The 19,100-nt window shown below is 37.6% G+C and overlaps 1 protein-coding gene across 1 annotated transcript; it reads right to left on the minus strand.

Annotated features, from left to right (window-relative positions):
* Positions 1–6,876: 6,876 nt before the first annotated feature.
* LOC103045954 (protein yippee-like 5) lies at positions 6,877–11,453 on the minus strand. Its single transcript, XM_022685155.2, has 3 exons — positions 11,289–11,453; positions 9,301–9,466; positions 6,877–7,842 (listed from the first exon to the last, which is right to left on the minus strand). The coding sequence occupies exons 2-3, from the start codon at positions 9,439–9,441 to the stop codon at positions 7,618–7,620; spliced, it is 366 nt and encodes a 121-aa protein (XP_022540876.1). The 5' UTR covers positions 9,442–9,466; positions 11,289–11,453; the 3' UTR covers positions 6,877–7,617.
* Positions 11,454–19,100: the final 7,647 nt, after the last annotated feature.

Below are 19,100 nucleotides of genomic sequence, written 5' to 3' on the forward strand. Positions count from 1 at the left end.
TAAAAAATCAATAAAATTATCAGGAGTGCCTGAAACTTTTTCATACCACTGTACTAGACAGTAGTCAAATTGTGTGCACTGTGCAAATTAATCAGCTGGCTAACTTGACAATGTCACTTTGCATTCATTTTTTATTTTCTATTAATCTCATGTAGCATTACCTATTGTAGTAATCACTATACAGCAATATGAATATTTATCTTAAAGTTACATACTTTACAGTCTTTGTGGTCTGTATATCTTCTTGAATAAAAGGTTGAATTTTGGTTCTATAATGACGGAACTGTCAGTCAACGTCTGTCAGATTACTTTAGCATTAATTATCAAATTAAATTAAGCCTTCACACCAACTTTCGAATTCAGTCTTTATCATACTGTATTTTATTTTAGGTGAAGCAGATACAGAATAAAGACTGCTGATGTGCAATAAATAAGTGTTGTTAAGAATTAACAAACTTTTGAGATTTGAACCACGCCTCAATTTCCCGAGCTCCTCCCCCTGGTCCTTTATATATACCGTCCAAGTGCTCACCTACGTGACTTTCGACCTCGCACCCGCCTCCACCCCATCACCACCCTCATCTTCATCACTCATCTTCATTACTCCTAACTGGGGGGGGGGGGGGGGGGGGGCTCTGGCTTGAGAACTGTACCCCAAGCAATAAATCTGTTCTGAACTGTACCCCAAGCAACATCATCACAGTTCCCCTCCCCGCATCGCGTAGGCAGGGTTCATTATAGCAAAAATGTATATAATTAAACAGTTTGGAAGACACAATAAGTGCAACCACAATTATAAAAGTTACATCACTCACTAGTATAATAATTTGGCTCATCTGGCTTTTAAAGCTGCAAAGTAATTAATCCCCCTCTGACCAGTTCCCTGTCCATGGAGAGCATGGCCAGTGTATTCAGTCGTGGGTCAGGCGCTCAACTCAACGCTAATTGATCTATAATATTCAGAGGCAGGACTGGCTGTCCAGAACAGTCACAGATGCATAAGCTTAACGAAGAAGTATAAATTTGCCTTAAGACGCATCTGTACATGATTGTAATCACATTTCAAACCACCCCCAAATGTAGTTTGGATCCAATTTTCAAAAATAAACAGGATTTTATGTAGTTCCTTGCTGCCTAGTCTTTCAAAAAATCAGTCTAGACACTAGACTCTAGATATGTGAAAATGTGTTTTTTATGCTGGCAGTCTGAATATAGCCTCTGATATGGAACGTCATCTACAAAAATAAAAAAAATAAAAAAAAAATAAAGTTCAACAACAAAACATTTAAAATACATGACATATATTTTTCTGGAGGTTTAACTTGCTGAGGCACCACAAGAGACTTGAGCTCTCAGATAACTTGTAACCGAGGTCTCAAACCTTAATTAGCTTGTTAGGGCTATGGCTTGTTTTTTAGTCATTGTTAGGAAAAGCCAAGTGATGCAACTTTTTACTTAAAACAATCGGCAGCCACAAATTTCTCTGAGCAGCTGCCTAACCCTCTACATATTATAAAAACTGATGTGTGTTGACTGGATATTTCTGGTTGGTGGACTTTTCACAGTCTGAGTTGCCAGGTTTGCGGTTTTCCCGCAAAACTGGGCTTGTTTAAAAATCCTGTCATGGGTAAAAATTCAGGGGTGGCGGGAATGTGTTTTTTTTTTGGGCTACTTTTAAAAATTACAGTGGTCGCCAAATAAGTAAAAAATGGGTGTTGCCTTGGATGTTACGTCAACATGGCGGGCAAACGTGTACAAGTCAACACTATTATCAATCAACAATTAAACGAGAGAGAGAGAGAGAGAGAGAGAGAGAGAGAGACAGAGAGAGAGAAATCACAAGGCGATAAAAAATGTTAAAGAGGAGAGAAGAGAGTTCAGGAGGGGAAAGAACAGAAATAAGTTAGAAAAAGTAAGTCCTTTTTTTTTTTGCAAATTATGTTACTATTGAATGTTCTTAACTGGGAAATAAAACTGTTATAACTAAACTAATAAAACACTAATGTTACAATATTAGTAATCACTTCAGAATAAATAACCAATAGCAGATAATAAATGCCTTATAAAGAAAATATAACACAAGTCGTACACTCAACAACATAGTTGTTTTGCCATTTGCTTCAAAAGTGTGACAGACATATTTTGGACTAGTTTAAGCTTTTAGACTTTTAGACTGATTTTCTGCTGGATAATTTTGTTGGACCTGGCAACCCTGTTCATAGTCCAATAGTGACACTAAGGTGTTTAAAAACTCCAGCAGCACTGCCGTATCAGATTCACTTGTGCCAAATAACACACCACCACCATGTTTGCCAGTGTCACTGCAGTGCTGCTCTGCAAAGCTGTGGTGGTCCTGACCATTAAAGAAACAGGGAAAAAGGAGGATAATAAAGTACAGAGAAACAGACACACTACAACTGAAAAGTGTGTCACAGGTTTATCTTACACACATTAAGGTCCTGGTCCTGTACACAAAAGGATTTGCATAAAAATCCCTCTTGATTTGATTCCAGGACAAGGCTTGAATTCACTTCCACTGCACAGCTCCATAAGCCGCTGCTGGGAGGTCAAAGTCTTTCAGGACAATTGAAGCAAGACTTGGATTTGTGGCCATCTAGTGGACAAAGATGGAGATTTAGGCCACTATAATATTATTAGAGTTCATTTACAGTGGCTTGCAAAAGTATTCATACCCCTTGAACTTTTCACCTTTTGTCACCTCGAGGTGGGCGATATGGTATACCATGATATATCACAATATTTCATAGTATTTTCGTGATAACAATAATCTTGGCAATATGATAAAACACTGAATAAAAAAAAATTATTTCAAGAATACACTACTGCAACAAAATGATAATTTATTATTTTGGTACCACTTTAAAATAAGACTACCTTTATAAATGGTTTATAAATGGTTTATAATTAGTTTATTAATGGTTACTAATAATGTTGTAAATGCCTTAAAAATCATTAATAATCAGTTATAACACATACGTAGAAAGGGCAACAATGACCTGTTGTTTGCCAAATAGTGAACCCACAGCCATCTATATCAGGGATGGGCAACTTCCGTGATGGAGAGGGCCACATTTTTTTCAGCATGACCATTGGAGGGCCACATGACCTCGCACTTCAAATAATTGAATATGAAAAACGCTACAAATGATTTTCAATAAGAACAAATTTTATATGAATTTATATCTGTATGTTTACAGCACCAACATTTATCAACAACTATTTTCTGCATATTAATGCATTTTAATACGGCAAAAGACAAACTGTTTGCTTAAAAAAAGTGCAAAAAGGAAGTCCTTCATATCAAAGAACAAAAAGTTTGCTTAAAAAACTGATTGCAAATACAGTAGTTCCTCTGTGTAAAATAAGTTCATTATAACAAGTCCTTCATAAGCAACAAGGACAAAACATTTGCTTATAAAAGTGCAAAAGGCATTTGAACTCATTTATAACAAAGAACAAAAAAGATTTAAAAACTGATTGCAAATAGCTCATTCAATAATAGCAGAAAACTAGACCACAGAGGCCCAACATTTATTGAAGCTAATGAGAGAGCTGTGGTTTGGCCTGCTGGCTCACAATGGACTGGATGTCAATGTCAATTTTCGTGGTTGTTTGGCAGCGCCCTCTAGCGGTCAAAAGTAGAATTACGTTTTTTTTTTTGTTTTGTTTTTTAAATTATGAAATTATTTTTGATCTATTCGCGGGCCGCACTGAGTGATGACGAGGGCCGTGTGCGGACCCCGGGCCGCCAGTTGCCCATCCCTGATCTATATTGTTGCCCTTTCTACGTATGTGTTATAACTGATTATTAATGATTTTTAAGGCATTAGTAACCATTAATAAACTAATTGTAAACCATTTATAAACCCTTTATAAAGGTAATCTTATTTTAAAGTGGTACCATTTTTTTTTATTTATTTTATTATTGCATACAGTATGATATGGCACACCTCTAACTGAGATATTAAAACAGATCAAATTTGTAACAGAAGTCAACGATCCAGAATGTCATGATACTTATAATGATGCACTCCAAATATCTCCTTATATGCAGGATTAAAGTAAAATAAATGATACTGGACAGACATAACATGTCTTATAGTAGATATATAATGAGAAATTAGTACAATTTGAATTTTTCTTTTGCTAAAAACAGCAAAAGTAGTACCCTGATGTGATAATTAGGGGTGGGTGATATGACACGATATTTCAGGGTATAATATCGTTCACGATATTCCAAAATGTTGTCGATATTATTGCATTTGATTCGATACAGCACACCACTAATGCCACCTTACAACCACAAAGCTAAATGTTATTTATTGAGATTTTAAGTGATATTAATAGATTTTTTTATCAAATAAAAATCTGAAATGTGTGACATGCCATAGTATTTAGCCCCCTTTATTCCGAAAGCCCTAAATAAAACACAGTGCAATCAGTTGTCTTCAAAGGTCAATTAAGTCAATAGAGTCCAGATGTGTAATTTAAGTTTCAGTATTAATACACCTGTTGATACACATCTAAATAAAGAGCCAGAATTACAGTGAGTGGTTTTGAAAGACATTCTGTTTATTCAAAAGTAACAACAAACATCAGGAAACAAAGCTAATGCAGAAAACATACCACGTGTCTTTAAGGTGAACATTTTTCTTCATATTCAACCAATAAGCATAAAACAGAACAATATCAATAAACCCAATATACTTACTAAGAACTACTGTCATAAAGAGTAAAGTCTGATGAAACCAAGATGATTTCACCAATCACTAACGTTCATAGCAACCATAATAATAAATCATATAAGAACAAATGTCACTTTGGACTAATGTCAAATAATGGACTGTGACCTTCAAAGCAACTCACTTAAAGAAATACTTCAGCATTTTTCAAGCTAATCTCCATCTACTGCTGTCGTTTTATACCACCTATTACCACAGATGGTGGTTTCCCAGCACTTTGCATTTTCCTGTACTAAAAAAAGAACAGAAAAACGACTGATTTTAAATTCACCGTCTGTAAAACAAAACAGAAACAAACAGGGACATTTTTACGTCTGTGGACTATCAGGGGTTTTCCTTTAAAAATACGGATTATGGACTTTAATAATTCTGTATAATTAAATGGTTAAATGTACACAAAGTCATTCAGAGTTTACATCAGTGGTAAATAGAATCAACCATATGAATGAGTTATTTCTCCAGAAGCTACATCAAATAGAGTTATTTACCCAAATTGTTCATATATCAACCATTTCTTCCTTTTGGAGGAAGTCAGTTATTTTTAACTATTGTGTGTTTTTATTTTAATCACCCTTATAAACGAAAACATATAAGTGTAAATGAAGCACAATTTAGTTTATTAATGTAAATATTTGTCCAAATTAAATGTTAAAATAAACAATAACTGATTTCCTCCAAAAGGTAGAAATTATTTTTGGTTATTTGTTATAAGGGTAAATATACGGTACCGTTTAATTTAATTAAATTTAATATAATGTTTTTTTTTTCCTTTTTTTTAATGGTATGTTAATATTCAAGACGCCAAAAGTATGAAGGAATAAATAAGGAATTATGTAAAAAGTATGTTTTCTCATAGTTCTGATGTCTTTAATATGAATGTGTATGTAATGTAGATAATAATAAAAAAAACATTACATGATATATAACTACATGCAGGGGACTAAGCTGTAAAATAGTCCCCACATTTCTCTAAATTTAAAATAACTACAATTACAATTTCACAACAAAAACCTTTCTAAATGGCTTTGTGTACATTAATAAAATTAAATACAGGAATTAAATAATTAATAAAGCTGGTGGAATTCCCCTTCAACATATACATACACCGAACCACAAACATTCTCGAGACAACTGAAACACGATCCTGGACCGGATCACTGTTTTCCCAGAATGTAATACAGTAAAGTTAAATAGAATCAGCCGTGGCTTTTAATACGTCCGCTATCCTCACCTCACACAGGCTTAGAGAACTGAAGCCTGACGAATATCCAGTACAGTGCACCAAATAAAAACCTACAGTATGAGGCTAGTCAGTAGACAGTATAACGATTAGTCGATATAATCGACAATGTTGATTAATTAAATTTGTCGACTACCAATTCCACTGTTGACTAATCTTTAATTTGTAACAGTCCAGCATTACACAAAGTGCTGGGGACAGAAACGCAATAGTAGATGTGCAAACAGCTCACTCAAACTCCAAAAGTGTTTGAGTGAGATTACAGATTGACTACCAAAATAATCATCAGTTGCAGCCCCAATATGTTGTAGGTGTGATCTTGTTATTAAGACTGAACACTGACCAGTGTTCTACTCAGTGCTCATGGCAAGGCTAAGTAAATAATGGGAATTGGAGAGAGAGGTCTGATAGAGGGTGACAGATGGACGAGACATTCCATTTCTGAAGTTGTGTGGCTATTTAACGTTTCTTAATCTATAATGTTACATGTGTACTAGGGGTGGGCGGTATGGCCCTAAAATAATATGGGGTTAGTGCATCATTTTTAGCTTTAAAAGAAGATTTTGACATGTCTAAAGCCATTTTTGCTTTGAAGAACCTTCAGACCTTCTTTAAACTTGTTAAAACATTCTTCGCACTCACTAATTTCTATTGCAAACATGTTATTTTATGGAATGGAATCAAATGTGTTATTTTTTAATGGCAATACTCTAAGAACCATCTGAAGCACTTATGTTTTTAAGACTGTAGGTTAGGGTTGGAGCTCATCTCTCTCTGCAGGGTGGGAGATCACCAGGTTCAGCACGACCACGACTGGCCTTATAGTTTTGGTATTTATTTGGGACACAGCTTTAGGTCTCCTTTCAGTGCCATTTAAAAAAAAAAAAAAACCCTCCTCAGGGTGGTAGATCCTCACAATTAGAACTGGACCTGGTTCTAATCTACAGTGTTTTAGGCTTTTCCAGACATCATTAGTAGCTCATTAGTAGTACATTGTCTAAGTCTAGACATCCCAAATTTGTAAATTTAGGTGGAGTTATTATGGTTTGCCTGGGGTACTTTCCACCACAGACCAAAAGCAGTGCGATTACATTCACTTTTGGGCCTACAGGTCAAAAAGAAACATTCAGGAACTTTCTCAGTCCAACCAGGTTCCTCCTCCTGACCACAATGAAATGAGCACCACCGCAGAGCAACCACAAATACTACGGCCAAGTGAGATGGAGCACGACACTGTAAACACCACTGAGGAGATAAGAGGAGCTGAAAGGTGCAGTACATGTACTCTGAAGCTGTGGAACATGTGCAGTACAGCATTGGACCACTAAGATACCAAGAAGCCCACTCTGAAGGGCTTTGGGGTGCTCTGTGTTTTGTTCTGTGTGCTCATATCGCATACTCACATCTTAAGCTCTGATGTTTTTAGCGTAGGAAGGTACGAGTGGGCAAAGATGCAGCCCTGCAAACACACACACACACACAAACACACACATACTGAAGGTTACCTGGGCATAGATATTAAACATGACCACAAAGCCTCGGTACACCATAGTGAAGAGCAGGTAGTGAAGAAGGTCCACCCGACTGGAGAGACTGGGGCTTTGGATCCTGCTTTCAAGAAGCATCTGACGGGATGTGCTCCTCAAAGCCCTCACTCTCTCGCACCAGCGCCCTCTCCAGGATGACCCGTCCCTCTTTGTAGCGCTGGCTGTCCTCTGTGGCAAACTCGTAGATCCAGCCCAGCTTACTGTTGCAGTTCTTACAGCTAACGTCTCGCACCATGTGCCGTCCCGTCAACATCACGCGATCCTGTACCTCGCTGTACTGCAGATTCACCACCTTGTAGCAGGAAACAACAACACACACACACACACACAGACAGTTAAATGGATGGACATTAAGCTTATAAATAACAGATGTTCACTTAAATCTGGATATTTTTTAAAAATGCCGTTTTCAGTCACTGAAAATGGAGCTTGTCGAAAGGTGGAGAAAATTTTGAAAACTCTGCTACCAGCAGAGCTGTGTGGATGGGGAAAACAACGGTTTCCGAAAATGCTGATTGCACACAGCATGTCAGCCTTAGATTTAGGTTATGTTCTCTCTACAATTTGCAGTTTAATAATATTATGTTCTAAGCTTAATTTAATGTTACTATCACATTACCTAACACAGTGGAGGCAGTAAAATGTAAAATGTGCTGTGAGCAGTTTTTTCCAATCCTCCTGTCTGGAGATAAAAACCTTGCCGTGAATGGATATTCTAGACCTGGTCTAAACGAACAAGCACCTGGTTGGACAATTAAAAAAAAAGTTGTAGTTGTTGCTGAGTGGGGAGAAAACGTCCGAATGTCTAGGAAATGCTTCTACCTTGCTTTGAAGGGAAATAAACTGTTATTAGATCGCCTGTGGATGTTTATTTCAACGTTTTTAAATGTTTTTTTTTTTATGTGTGGACAGGGACATTAAAAAATAAATAAATAAATAAATAAATAAATAAATAAAGAATGCTGCTTATGTGGACAAAAATGTTTTTAAATACACAGACAAAAAATATAAAAAAAAAAAAAAATCCATAATTGTGTGGACGGGGCCTAAGACACATTGCAATGAGCTAACTACTTATCAGGAAGTTTAATCACAGCTTTGGATTGGTTTAGTTATAGCATTAATTTCATTTTAACAGTGTGTCAGCTGATTAGGTGAAGAAGGAAGAATGGGCCTGCCCCCACATGCGACATGCCCCCGGTGAGTCTGGGCAAGTCATTTATAGGCTGCAGAGGCAAGGACTGACCCACATCATAGACTAAAGCTATTGTGCTTGTTTACGTCTATTCTGGATTGTTGGAGGCTATTATCTAATATAGGTGGGCATTTGAGTTCACTTATTGAATGGTTCTGACTGCCCCTGGGACATGTCACAAGTGGTTTTTCCACATTTCTTCCTTGTCAACCTTCATAAATAGTCTCTTTCTGCAAGTGTTGAAGAAAAAAAAACGCACAGTGCTCTTAGTTTACCACTCTATGATATTTTAACTGATTTACCACTTACTGTGTAGCATGATGTCCTGTGGTGCTAATTTTGTGGTACATCTATGCACTAAACATTGCATCATTACTGAATGTAAGCGGACAGATACAGATGTTTGTGCTTCAGCAGCAGAGTCTCTTCCAAGCAGTAAACAAAGTGAGGACACACACACAAGAGGGCACTTAAGGCTTGATCTGGATTAAATGTTTGTATACTGGTCGTGGTGTGTGTATGTCTGTGTTTATATTAACAGGTGCAGATACATGCCTTGTTGAACAGGAAGGCCCTGCCTGTGGCTCCAGTGAACCGAGTTGAGATGAGCTCAGAGCGATTGGTCAGGATGGTGTCGCAGTTGGCGCAGGAGAAAAGCCGCGTGCCCCCGATGTGGTCCAGGAAGATTCGACCCATGGCTTGTTCCTCAGTTCTCACAGACCTGCAGACATTAAACGGCACATTTGGAATGATGCCCATGCATTCACTGAATAAAACAAGGCCTTCCATACAGGCCTGTCACAATAATTATATTAGTGACTTATCCTATAGTATATGTAACCTCACACATTTCTGCAGACCTCAATATTATGACACACTGTGATTTTACTTAGCAAAGAGAAACCATTAACATGAATGAGCTGGTGTGTCAATTTAAAAAAAACATTTATTTTTTTTATAAGCATTTTATATTTGGTTTATTTATATAGGACATTGAAGCATTTTTATATTCTGATTGCAACAGCTTCATATTTGAAACTATTAAAAATACTTTGTTTGTCCAAAGCAATTTGTAATTACATATTATGCAACAATATCGTTTATTATAGTACATGCAATTGTATTTGTTTCCCGTATCTGTACTTCACTTTAGTATTTAGGTATATAAATTTTTCATGACTTTCCTTTATAAATCATTGGTTGTTAAGATCAGCAATTCCAGGTAAATATATCATAGAGCAGATGAACACAGTAATATTTGAGAAGTGAAATGAAGTTTATATGTTTAACAGAAAGAGTGCAATGATTTTTTTTTAAACAGAATTAGACAATATAAACAAAATACATATATACTGCAATATTAACCAATACAGGAATTTTCACCAGATTTTTCCAGAAGTCAATAATCCAATATAATATGATATTAATAATTTCCTTTGTGTACTGTAGATTGTTGAGAAGTTTAAATGATATTTGGTAGATGTGCTGAAAACTATAAAATTAACAATTCACAAAAAAAGTATGTCTCAGTTTAGCATGATGAACCTAAACATCAACATTAAATGGGCACTAAACCTACTGAATTTTGCTGACTCCACTCTCAGTTAAAATTTAAAAAAGACAAAAAAAATGGGAGGGGTAGTTTTGGAGGGTCACTTGGTGATGTATGGGTTTAGGGGCAGGGCAGGAGGGAGACTTGATTGACTGAGCTGTAGCAGCAGTGTCTCTGATAGCGGTGAGATGCAGATGGTTGGACATCAGCAGGGGGACAGTAATATTTTTTTCTATATAATTTTATTCCAATTTTTTTCTCCCCAATTTACACGGCCAACTACCCAACCCACTCTCATTAGGACTCCCCCGATCACTAGTACCAAAGTACACGAAGACATCATTCACACGTACAGCACAGCTGAACCTGAGAGGGCGCTGCAGAGCGGAAATTACCAAAATAAAAGCCTTTTATTTTTAAGTTTAGGAAATGTTTATAAAAAATTAAGCAGGACTGGTATGTGTTATTACTATTAACGAATACATTTCAGCTATTAAAAAAAAAAAAAGGCTTTTTTAAGATTGGGCTTAAATTATCTGACCAAATAAGAAACCCTGGGGGATATTTTACAGTACTACTGTCCAGGATTAAGTAACTAAAAGCAAAGAAAAAGCTTTATTTCGATTACATAGCTAGATAGCTAGCTAGAAAGCTAAAACCCAGAGTTCAGCTTTGTCTAACTGAAACCAACAGGCTTGGCTAAAACCCCACACTATCTCCCCTCAGAGCTGCTCCTGCCACGTCTACAGACAACTCAACATAAAAAAACACATAAAACCACATAAGAAAACATTAGCAACCTTATTTAAACCTTTACATGTAATAAACTCATCAGAATTGGGTAAATGAATGAAGTGCTGCTGCATTATCTGCGTTATATATAACTACTTTAGCGTTAACCACAGGCTTTAGTACAGCTACGCTGCAGCAGCTGCTGCGGATACAACCTTTTCTTTTGACGTTTTCACCACAAAACCCAGCCAAGTCTTACCCTCCTTCACTGTGGTAGAAATAATACACGTAATTTCTTCCTATCTAGCCGCCGGTGGTGAGTTCTGGTCGATTTTAAAGTCGTTTTTCAGAGATGAAGCCTCTACATGCGCCTCCGCTGCTTCTCTCTCTGTCTCTGTTGTTTATATTTTTCTGCTACAGCTGTCTCTCAGCAGCGCTGTCAACATCCGGGCATGTGGTGACGTAACGTACAGCCGGAAAGCATAGCGCTGTAGTTTTTTTTTATTAAACTTTTTTTATTTATTTTGTTTTTTTTAGAATATATTTGATAACAAAATGCATTGTATTTAAACGATTATTAAAAAAACTAATTACACAAAAAAAAAACATCCATAACATGCCTTCATTTACTGACCACTTTATTTGAAACTGCTATATATATACAGCTCTGGAAAAAAAATAAAAGACCACTTAAAAATTATGATTTTTTTTTTATTTTACCAAATAAAATAATAATAAAAAAAACCTCTGAAATATAATCAAAACTTTATAAATATTAACTTGTTTTCTTTGCACTATTTAGCTCTGCATATTTTTTGTTTGGGCAAAAATGTGTCTGTAGTTTATAGAGTAAAACAACAATGTTCATTTTACACAAACATAAACCTATAAATAGCAGTCTATTTATTTATGAGTCTGATTAAATCTGTCTTTGGTAGATTTGCTAAAGAGTATAAAATGAAAAAAGTGTTTGTTTGAAAACAGTAATGTGGTGACGAATAGCCAAAAAGCAGAGTGCTGTAGTTTTTGTGCTTTTTTAATATTTTTTCTTTATTTAAACGAATATAAATCTCAAAAAAACATTCACAATATGGTTTCATTTACTGACATTTATTTTTTTTAGAAACCCGTACCTTGTGCTTCCAGTATTAAGGTGGGCATTTCTTAATGAAGGAATTAGTGCCAAATTAAAATGCAAACTCTACCGTGAAAAATTGTAAATGCAATCCACAAGATGCATTGCTTTTCCACACAACACCACATGCAGAATACTCGCCAAAATTAAATACAAAAGCACTATTAAATTACATTTTACTGCACTTGATTATTGAATTTGTATTAGAATCTCACACAAAAGTCTTTAAAATGCAATCAGCTTAACTGCATTGTATTCCACTGTGTGGTGCTAGGAATGTACATGTTTTTTCTTTATTTTTTGCTTAGCATACTAATATTATCCATAGTGCCACCCGTAGATTTCTGTACTGTAAATTAAGGAACTCACTAAGAAGGCTTTTACAGATAGCTAATCTAACGACTCATTGGTTGTGAATCTTTTTTCTGACTTCATTTGAGGATTTGTTCCATTTGTTGCGTCTCCACTACTGGATTAGATCATCATGGAAGGAGCTCAGCACCTTCACTGTAGGACTAACCAGAGTAAAAAGAACATTTGGAGACTAGCCACAATGCTGCATTAGCTGAATCACACTGTCTGAACACTGCACCATCCAAGAATAAAAAGGATTTTTCTCTCTTTTCAAAGAATCCCTGTGAACAGTAGAATATGGTACAAAATCTAAACTAAATAGTCTTGTATTCTGTAGATTAACCATGAGGGACCTAAAGGGAGATAACTCACCCTGTTTAATACTTTAGTTCTCTACAGACATCACACTTCAAAAAGCTGCTAACAGACTGCAAAATTAGATGCTGTACTTGAGAAATGTTAATCTTTTTTATTTGTAATTTATTACTAAGTTTACCCTAATTTTCCCTGAATTTTCCACATGCCTCCTCCGATATATGTGAAGCAAGACACTACCGCTTTTCAAACCGTCACCAACACAGCATCACTGGGTAGCCAGCATCCTCGAAGGAAATCGTCGGATCCCTGGCTCTGATACATCAATCAACAGACACCTGTGCTTGGCCAACTGTGCTCTCTCAGACTCCGGCTGCTGATGGCAAGAAGCATGACCCACATTTAAAATATACATGGCAGATGCAGGAAATACAGTGGTGTGCAAAATTTGGTCACTTCTGATCAAAATATTTAGCAATTTAGCAATACCATTTTTTCACCCTCTTTTTCTGCATTTGTAAAGATAATGTAATGTTTGCTTCCAGAATTCCCTGGTATTTTGTTTAACCCATTCTTTTCTTTATCAGTATCTTCGACCAGGAATGCCCAAACATTATAATGCATAGCACTATATATCTACTGTACATGAATGGTGGAATTAGCAAAGAAGCACTTCACACTTGTTTGTACCTTTAGAGACTAAGAAGGCTTATGGGGAAACTGATGCAAAATTGCTGTTCTTAAAGTTACTTAGTTCCTAAACTTTTTCGTAAATCGTTATTAAGAAATACACCACTGATTAGTTGTATCAGGTATTCTGGGAGCAGAGAAAACACTAAAATGTGCAGAGCACTGGACCTCCAGGAGCAGGGTTGAGAAGTACAGTCCTAAGGCATGTTCACGTACGTGTGAAGCAGATGTACTGCAGTGCGTTCTGTTTCAAATGGGATTAATATCGGATCTGACTGGTGGCTGGATGTAGTTTCTGACAAATGTTTATGACAAGACAAGGCAAAAGAAAAAGCACGAAATCTCAGAGGATGATTAAGTGCTGAAGAGCTCGTACATCTGCTATGATAGAGCAAGGGATGTACTCTGTGTGTGTGTGTGTGTGTGTGTGTGTGAGAGAGATGTTAGTGCTGTGTTAATCAATGTTTATATTGCGTTTACTTCATACACAGTGTAGGAATTCTGCTGCGTTGTGGTTCTGATGCCTTGTTTGTACTAGCTCCATTAAGAGGGCTTATTTGTGGCTCGTTGCGTTCGGCCAGACTCCTGTCACACAGTCCAGCTGAGTGTCCTTACGCGGACTGCGGATGGAAAAAGTGATGCACTTAACCCAGTTCATTCTGCAACTGAACATTTTATACAATTGCACTTACACTAGCATGCAAAAAGTCTTGGTGTAACATGTAACTTTTATTGTGTCCCTTGACTTTTGCCATTTCTCATGAAAGCTTAAGAACACTGAACTGACTTCTGTGTGGGATATGTGTAGCACCTATTTGCAGTAGTAAACTAGAGCAGCAACTGCTTTACCATCAGCAATGTAGCTGGTTACCACAAACCTATAAATTGGATGGTTCAATGAATATACGAAAGCTGCAATAAGGCTATAGACCAGTATAACTAGATTCGAGGGGAGGTGGTAGGTGTGTGACAGCATACACAGGAGACAAAGGTGAGGTTGAAAAGTAAAAGCCCACTTTACTGACAAAATGCCGTGATGGAAAAATCAGTGTACAAAAAATACAGAGAAGATACAGTAATAAACAAATTAAACAGATAGATTTTTAAACACTTATTTCACCTGTTTCCTTTACAGATTTTCCCAAATATACTCAAAAAAATACTCAAGTTTGACTCAGAGTTTATTTATTTTAAATTATTTAGGTTTGGGTTTAACCTCTGTTGTAATTTTATATAACTTGGTTAGTTTATTTAAATTAATTATTATTGTTATTATTATAATAATAATTATTGTACTCAATTATGCTTAATTAATCAAATTATTATAGTTTAGGATGTATTAATTATCTTGGTTTTAGATGTAATTGGTTATTATTATTTAAGACAGCTAGGATTATCTCTTGTTTGTTTAATAGGACTTATATCTGTTTTAACCCTTTATCACCTATATCACTTTATATCAAATGAAATAACAAAACACAAAACCCATATACAATTCAGAAAACTCGGAAAACAATAAATGAATAAACAAAAGTAATAAAAGTGCTGGTGCTTGTTAGAAAAAGAAAACTAGAAAGTCTTTTAATCTTTTATCCTGTTACTTCACCAGTTTGTAGTGAAGATGAGATCTCACAAGAATAGTTCACTCTTTGGGTGGCTCGCCATCTATTTTCTCGAAGATCCACCAGACTCTGTCTCCCCAGGCTCTGATGGTCCCCAACAAAAAAACCTGACCTGTTTAAATAAAACAGGTAATGTAGCAATTTTAATAAATTTAGCTAGAGGGGGCTAAATCCCTACTTAATTAATTATTTTTCACAAGCACTTTCTTAACACAATAAAAAAATACATACATCAACATAAATAATAATTATAATAATTAATATTTTCTTTCACAGGTTCAGAACATCAACAGGTAAGTATTAACAATTTTTATGTACATATATTAAACTTAACCTTTTTTTTCAGGTTTTAACCTCTGTGTAAATAAATGTATATGTGTCTACCCACAACATACATAAATGTAAATAAACTTTTTTTATAAAATTAATTAATTGTTTGGGCTCTGTCTGTTCAAAAATACTTTTTAATAAAACCCCTTTTTTTAGAACACAGGAAAAGATTTACCTCTGGAATGAACTGGAATCTCTGCTGGGTCTTCTCACCAGCTCTAGTTAGTAACAGCTATGAGTAAAAACATTTCACTCAATTAGCACCGTGTTTTAGCTTAAACTTAATTAAAACCAACTTATCTTATCAACTTATTAACCAATTTAAAGTATTTTTTAGTTATTAGCTTATATTAACTGCTATAAATCAAGTATAATACAGATAATGTACAGAGAACCACAGTTAGCTAGCTACTGAGCACATGGTTAGCTAGCTACTCAGCACATGGTTAGCTAGCTACTGAGCACATGGTTAGCTCACCATTTACTGCCTTTCCGTTCACTTCCCCGCAGCTTCACTGAAATTGGGGGGTTTGCAGCCTCCTATCTCACTGGGTTTTAGCCACTTTTATAAGTTTTTTAAACTATTTCTCACAGTTTTTATTTTTAAGCAGCTTCCAGGCTCCAGACTACTCCAGTCCTCCACAGCACGAGAGAAAAGAGAGAGAAGGGGGGAAGGGGACTGGAACTGCAGCAGTGATGAAGGCGGGGCAGCTAATTGCTCAGTCCCGATTCGCTGCCACTACCAACACAGCAGCCTGCTCCAATCAGCATGCAGAGCTCTTTTATTTTTTCCTCAGCAGCTCCTGGGTGGGGCTGTGTTTCCCTGCTCCAGGAAAATGTAACCCCTTACTGTTAAAATGTGGGTTACATCTCTCCCCTCTTAAACATGTGCACGTCCCGGTGCATATGCGTTAGGTTGGCAGGTCACTGGCTCCATCAGTGGTACTGGCATACTTAAGTCACAATCATCAATCTGTGTACCATTAAGGGATTGTACAATAGCAGTGTTCAATCCTTGAAACAAGGAAGTTACAATTGAGACTAAGGGATTACCCAACTCAGGATAATGAAACTTCCGAGCTGGAACCCTTTCTCTGCTTGATCTTCTAATAGGATTGTCAGTTGCGGCTTCAACATCTTGGTTGTCAGCATTATTCGCAGAGTTTAGTTCTGACTGGTTCGAAGGTGAGTTCCTTTCATCCACAGGTGAAGTTATTGCTTGTGACTCCCTATCTTTCTCATGGGTATTTGCATGATCAAGTCCAGACTGAGTGCACAAGGGTAAGTTTTCCTTCACACAATGGGATTCCTCTTCAGGTGATTCGGAAACAGGTAAGGACTCGGCATCAGCCAACAGAGGTAAGTCTCTAGGTAAGCTTGTATCTTTTTCTCCTTTAGGGCTTCCTGTAGGATCTTGGAATGGCAAAGACTCCACATCGGTGGACTGAGGTAAGTATGTAGGTAGGTTTGGAACTTTTCCTTCAGCAGGGTTTCTTTCTAGTGAATCCACCTCTATGGAATCATTAGGAACTGTCACAGGGATGTTCTGCAAGTCTGGGGCATCCTGTGAATGGCTTATCTTGTGTTTTTCCCCAGCCCCAGCTGTGTTGTATTCATAGGTGATTTTGACAGTTTCTGGTGGTTGGAAATGACTGAAACCAAAGGATGCTGCTTGGCCACTGTTCTCATCTTCTAGATCACCCATACAATCACTTGTCTCATCTAAAGGAGTTTGGCGTGTCCTGGGTCTTTTGGGCTTTACGGGTGGAGTAGGAGTTTCCTGCTCTGCTGCCGGAAGGAATCCACAGGGGAGTAACAGGTCTCTGTGTAGAGTACGAAGGCGTCCGTCTTCATTTTCAGGCCTTACTGTATATACTGGAAGCTCACCAGCCCGTTTAACAACAATATGTACAGCAGGTTCCCATTTATCTGCAAGCTTATGCTTCCCTCTGACCCTAACATTTCTTACCAAGACTCTGTCCCCTACATCAAGGGTAGATTCAGTGACCATTTTATCAAATCTCACCTTGTTTCTGTGAGCAGATTTCATTGTCGCTTGAGTTGCTAGTCTGTAGCTCTCTTCCAGGTGTGACTTTAGTGCTTTCACATACTGTGAATGGGGTGATTTTTGTTTGTTCCCCACAGGTAGGCCAAAAGCAAGGTCAACCGGCAGGCGAGGTTGTCTCCCAAACATAAGTTCATAGGGACTAAATCCAGTGACCTCATTTTTGGTACAATTGTAAGCATGGGCTAGGGCCTTCACATAATCACTCCAGTGGGATTTCTGCTTGTCTTTGAGCGTACCAAGCATGCTCAACAATGTGCGATTGAATCTCTCCACCGGATTGCCTCTAGGGTGATAGGGACTAGTCCTGCACTTTTTAATTCCTGCCAAAGCACAAAGCTCCTTGACAAGATGGGACTCAAAATCTGCACCTTGGTCGCTGTGTAGACGCTCTGGTAGACCATAGTGGACGATGAACACATCCCACAAACACTTTGCCACGGTGCGTGCCTTCTGATCTTGGGTGGGCACAGCCACTGCATATTTAGTAAAGTGGTCTGTGATAACCAGAACATCTTGTTTGTTTCTGCAGTCAGGCTCAATTGATAGGAAGTCTATACAGACCAATTCAAGTGGTCTGGACGTTAACACATTGACCAATGGAGCTGCTTTTTCGGGTAGGGCCTTCCTACGGACACATCGGTTGCAAGTCTGAACTTTCCGCTCGACATCAGTAGCCATTCTGGGCCAATAAAATCTGGATCTGATGAGGTCTAGGGTGCGCTCAACCCCCATGTGTCCCATGTCATCATGTAAATGATGTAGAACAACTGGTCTGAGCTCCGATGGTAACACCAGCTGATAGTGCGTCTGATCTCCTCCTTGCCTACGTCGGTACAGAATGTTGTTCCTCAGCTCTAGCTTCTTAAACTCTCTCAAGAGTAGATGGATGTCTGGGAGTTCCTGCCGTAAGGTAGGAGAAGGTTTTTCACCCGTCTCTAGCTGGTTTATCGCTGCTGCAAGAATTTGATCAGCTCTTTGGATTTCAGCAATTTCTGAATTGGACAACTGTGGGAGGATAGTGCATCCAACAAGAGATTGCTCCTCAGAAAGCTCATCAGGGATTGCACAAGGGTTCAAGGCTAGTGATTCCACCAGGGCAAAGTTAGGTTGCATCATGGCTACATGCTTCTCACAAATAGCCTTCACTACTCCTTGATCAGAGGTTTGACCAGAGGATTCTTTTTGGTGAGAAAGAGCAAACTGGCGAATGCGTTCGCTTTCTTTTTGAGAAATTGGATCATTAACTAGCTCTCCATGGGGTCTCCTAGACAGAGCATCTGCATCCAAGTTCTGCTTGCCAGCTCTATACTGTAGGCTGAAAGAGAATGTAGAGAGTGCAGAGAGCCATCTATAGCTGGTGGCGTCCAGCTTGGCAGAGGTCAAAATATAGGTCAGCGGATTGCTATCAGTGATCACAGAGAAGGTGTTCCCATAAAGATAGTCGTTAAACTTATCCACTACAGCCCACTTCAATGCGAGGAACTCTAACTTGTGAGCGGGGTACCTTGCCTCGCTATGGGTAAGACCTCTGCTTGCAAAAGCTATGACTCTTCGCTG

This window comes from Astyanax mexicanus, chromosome 7, assembly GCF_023375975.1.
Source record: "Astyanax mexicanus isolate ESR-SI-001 chromosome 7, AstMex3_surface, whole genome shotgun sequence".
Taxonomy (NCBI): Eukaryota; Metazoa; Chordata; class Actinopteri; order Characiformes; family Acestrorhamphidae; genus Astyanax; species Astyanax mexicanus.